This window comes from Penaeus chinensis, chromosome 8, assembly GCF_019202785.1.
Source record: "Penaeus chinensis breed Huanghai No. 1 chromosome 8, ASM1920278v2, whole genome shotgun sequence".
Taxonomy (NCBI): Eukaryota; Metazoa; Arthropoda; class Malacostraca; order Decapoda; family Penaeidae; genus Penaeus; species Penaeus chinensis.
Genome location: NC_061826.1, coordinates 5,011,679 through 5,016,678, shown reverse-complemented (window position 1 = coordinate 5,016,678; position 5,000 = coordinate 5,011,679). Strand labels below are relative to the sequence as shown.

At 35.2% G+C, this 5,000-nt stretch overlaps 2 protein-coding genes across 3 annotated transcripts in view; both read left to right on the top strand.

Annotated features, from left to right (window-relative positions):
* Positions 1-1,705, top strand: part of LOC125028221 — a 3,782-nt gene extending 2,077 nt beyond the window's left edge. For both annotated transcript variants that reach the window (XM_047617620.1, XM_047617622.1), the window contains 2 exons: positions 1-53; positions 349-1,705. The exon at positions 1-53 is cut by the window's left edge. In XM_047617620.1, coding sequence (XP_047473576.1) covers positions 1-53; positions 349-1,353 — 1,058 coding nt within the window. In that variant the 3' untranslated portion in view covers positions 1,354-1,705. The remainder of the gene's footprint in view (positions 54-348) is intronic.
* A 988-nt stretch (positions 1,706-2,693) lies between these two features.
* Positions 2,694-5,000, top strand: part of LOC125028052 — a 3,386-nt gene continuing 1,079 nt past the window's right edge. The window contains exons 1-3 of the mRNA XM_047617333.1: positions 2,694-2,758; positions 2,917-3,099; positions 4,680-5,000. The exon at positions 4,680-5,000 is cut by the window's right edge and continues 1,079 nt beyond it. Of these exons, the coding sequence (XP_047473289.1) occupies positions 2,929-3,099; positions 4,680-5,000 (492 nt within the window). The 5' untranslated portion in view covers positions 2,694-2,758; positions 2,917-2,928. The remainder of the gene's footprint in view (positions 2,759-2,916; positions 3,100-4,679) is intronic.

The following is a 5,000-nucleotide window of genomic DNA, read 5'->3' as shown; positions in this document are numbered from 1 at the left end:
ACTGTACACTGGCGAACTCACACCTAAGCTGTGATTTTACTGGTGTTGATGAGGTAAGAAAACATATTGATGGTAAAGTATTGTAGTGTGGACTATGCTACCCATTTTGAATTTGCGAAAATTATTTTCCTCGTGTTTGGTTTCAGTCCATTTAATTTGGTGTCTAAGGATGGAATGACACATGCCATTTATGAACCATCTACAGTAGATTAATATCTAAACGATACGCAAAAGGCTCGTAGTGTATTATTCATTATTAGATATTTGAATTGAGAATAATAATATTTAGTAATTCCAGGCTACTCGTGTAAGCAATACCAGCTAATGTATTTGCTCTTGTCCCACCAGCCAGTGTACGCTGAGGAAGGCCACTTGGAAAACATCGATTCTGTTGAATGTCGAGGACCACTTGTTCTCCATTTGCCTGAAAATGCTTGCATTAAGAATATGACAATTCAACATACAAAGAAAGTAGTGGTAACAGGGAGAAGCTGGAAGACAAGTTGCAATGAATATCACTTGTTTGTTAATAATACCACCATGACTGCCATCCCTCTTACCACAACGCACCTCCATGCTGTGGGGTCAACCTATTATAAAATGACACTGCATCCCAAAGTGAAACACGTTTCCGTCGTCAGCTCGCGGGTTTCACTCTTGGCCATTGACCAGTTTCTAAATGACTCTGTTGTGGTGAATATAACAAACACCACAGTACATTACATGAACCGCCTATCAGCATCTAAGAACGCAAAAATACAGTTTTTGACAAGTGACATTGCATACATGCGACTAGACAAGACTGCACTTCAGGATAACGCTGCTCTCGTCATGGTCAACAGTAGAATCAGAACAGGAGACAATCAGGAATTACTGGTTCCCCCGGGAGTCAGTGTAACACTGGATAGGCTAGATAGCAAACTTGAAATAAGGGCTATTGGCATAATTTCAGGATCAGAAACATCGCAGTCACCCGAATCGTGCAATGTGATAAACATAAAGGCATCTACTACGCATTATTTTGTACATTTTGTATTTTTCTGCACGTCTACAGTTTTTCTAATACTTGTTGTGTTGTTTATGCGTATTAGAATTATGACTACTTGCCTCCTGAAACGTTCGCAAATACCCGACAGTGTAGGTCACGAAAGCCAAATTAGACAAAACGGAAACACTCTAAGCGAGATATCTCTGAATGAGCTTTTTCAAAGTTCTGGAAACTTCTTGAACGAATCCTTTCTGCATGACCATGGAAAAACTACAGAAGCTGAAGAAAAGAAAGAACTCGAAGCCCCTACTGAGTCTGCATGTTCAACGCTTCTGCAAGCCTCGAAGAGATACGTGGACGTTTAGGGAAATCTGGATAGCAGGAAAGTACAAATACAAAACGACCTGCTCTGCAAGATTAAGCTTGGATTTGGTATTTTTGAAGGTGATGCATACATATATCAACCACTGTACTATAGTGTGATCTCGTGAATGTATTGGGATTGTATTCCTTGCGTGATTTTGTTTGGCATTTGTCCCTAATCTTTATCTGGTTTTCATACAGGATCTTTGCCCATAGATCACCGTCAAGCATAACTAATGACTATAGTGGCTGTCTACATTAGATTAATAATAATAATAATAAAATAAAAAAACCTAGCAAATCCTGTAATTTTATTGTTTCTATTTATTTTTTATTTTGTTAAGTATTAATAAAGAAATTTGTGGTTTGCCTTTGTTGAATCTCATTTACTCATTGACATCAAAAATCCATACTTTTTACAAAAATGTTGTTAAAAACAGCTGAGGAATAGTGGAAGTGGTAGAAATCGGAGTATCTGGATTTAGACTGGGAGAGAGGGAGCAGAGGTAGTAGTATGGTTCGGGGTCGAGGGAAAAGATACTTGGGGAGGCTGCTGAGACATCTTGAGATGGTAGGGGAGCGGAGCAAAGGACAGTTTTGGAATAGGCAGATAGAGAAAAACCTCGCCGGCGTTTACAACTTCATCTTCATGGGAAAGGCCATGTCTACGGAAGATAATCTTGGCAATATCGGCATTGGACTTATGCTGGCTTCTGGGAGGAATAGTGAAGCACTGTACTGATACTGTATCATATAAAGCCTCCTTTGTAGTATCCCGAAACCCCTAACACTTTGAAACATTGTTTCATGTTGTATCAGCGTCCCTACAAACACGATAGCATCGAAGGTTGTACTGGTATACATTTTGTTATTTTTCTTAAATTCACATAAAAAAGTCATAAGAAAACCATTAAAGAACTTGATTTATTGCTATGTTTTTTTTTTTAAATCACAAGCAAAACATTGTGGAAGCCTCAAATAAAATGGAAAAAGTACCCAGCTAGTGGCATTGTTTATCTAATTGATTTAATTATATCAACAACATAGAGCTTTTGGAATGATTTTGAAGGCATACACCCCACCGAAATCAATACCACGTCAAATGACTCGGACATGGAAATTCTTACCATGACATGCCAGGCGACCGTCATAACTGGCTTCAAATTTTCCCCATATCGGAAAAATTTGTATTTGATGTACTGCTGAAACGGCACAGAAACATCTTACGCACCTTTATAATAGAATTTTGTACCAAGAAACTTATCAAATTTAAAAACAAAATAATAAAAGAGATAATTTCCTGATAAGAGTAAGGGCGATAAGGACTATAAATACCCCGCAACGAACATTCAAACGTGCATTTAAAGGGACGCACGTGGCTTTCATTATCTTAACTTGCATTCTCAGGTTGGTGTTTCTTGAATTTATTATAATATTTATCTGCTATGAATCGTGTATACATTTATTGCAATAACAATGTAAATCATATTCTCTGTTTTAGTAATTACATCAGCTATACGAATTCAGTGAAAATTAACACACTAAAAGTCAATCCTCTTCAACAGGAATTATCCACCATGATGATGCAGATGCATATTCTTACCGCCATGATAAGCACGTCTATTTTCTTCATTCTGGTGGCACTAGGAGACGAGACTCTCGATATCCCAACGAAAGTTTCACTACATTCACCTTTTTGCACTTTCACACGACCGACATTACGTTGTGATTTTCGTGGGAATGAACAGGTATGTTTATTTATCTATTTATTATTATTATTATTATTATTTTTAAGTACGGCAGTGAATTTACTTTAGGAAATGTATAATTTCTGACACGTTTGGCTAACTGTGACCTAAGTTATGCCATATTCAAACTTTTTTTTTTATGGTAATCCAGAAGTAAAAGGTAAGACTGCAATATATACACTTGTGTTTGTGTGTGTGTAAATATATCTATATATTATATATATATTTATATATATGTATTTATATATGTTTATATATATGCATTTATGTATGTGTGTTTATATATATGTATGTATATGTGTGCTTATATATATGTATGTATATGCTTATATATACGCACACACACACGCACGCACACGCACGCACACGCACACGCACACGCACACGCACACACACACACACACACACACACACACACACACACACACACTCACTCTTACACGCACGCACACGCGCACACACACACACACGTACACACACGTACACACACGAAAACACACGCACGCACGCACGCACACACACACACACACACACACACACACACACACACACACACACACACACACACACACACACACACACACACACACACACACACACACACATGTATGTGTATATATACATATACGTATGTGTATATGTATCTATATCAATGTGTGTATGTATACTTATATATTTAATCATATGTATATATATGTATATATATATGTATATATATGCATATATATGTATATACTATGTATATATAAATATAAGTTATAAGTTTTTATATATACACATATATGTATATCATATGTATATATACAAATATGTCTATAATGTGCATATATGTAATTGTATTTGTGTATATATTGATATGTATATATGCATATATATATATATATATATATATATATATATATATATATTATAAGAGTTAACAAGAACAATTTTGAGACGTTTCAAAGAGTTATATCTCCATCATCAGGCTAGAAATAATGAACATAAAAACGTTATTAGATGAAAAGAGAAACTGACAAAAAATATAATAATGGGTAACATAATGTAACAAAAAGAAAAGGACAGAAACATTGTGGAAAAAAACAATGTATACGAGGGCGAGATATACGTAAACAAGTGAGGACTGCCCGTAATGCAATTACCGTAACAAACAGTTCTCAATTGTTTAGGTATGCTTTGCCCTCTGTCTTGATTTTTCCACAATGTTGGTCCTTTTCTTTTCGTTACATTATGTTACACATTTATTATTAGTTCTTTTAAGAACTCTCTGTCAGTTTCTCTTTTTATCTAGTGATGTTTTTATATGTTCGTTATTTCTTGTCTCATGATGATTATATATATATATATATATATATATATATATATATATATATATATATATATAAGCATATATGTGTGTGTGTGTGTGTGTATATATATATATATATACACACACACACATTTACACACATATATGTATAAGTGTATAGATATATTTACCTTCTATATGCAAATCCTCACACACATTCAGCGAATGTGTATGTTTAAATGACCACATAAAACTATTACAACTAATCACTGATTATTTATCACTTCCACAGCCTGTCTTCTTGGAATCAAACCCCTTTGTTGACATGACCAGGAATAGCAACTTGATGGTGTTCCTCAGCAATGCAAAGCTCCTCATTCTGGACGGGCATTTATGCACCAATATGGTGTTGCGAAATGTAGAACAGATTATAGTTAAGGACGGTGATGACAAGGAGTCATGTGCTCATAAGAAACTGAGAATCCAAAACGTTCACATGAATAGTCTGCCTCATGGTCTCACAGATATATATATGGATAGTTCAACCCTTGATGTCTTTCATCTTGTGGGAACTAAATTAAAAACACTTACCATCATCAACTGTATCATTCAT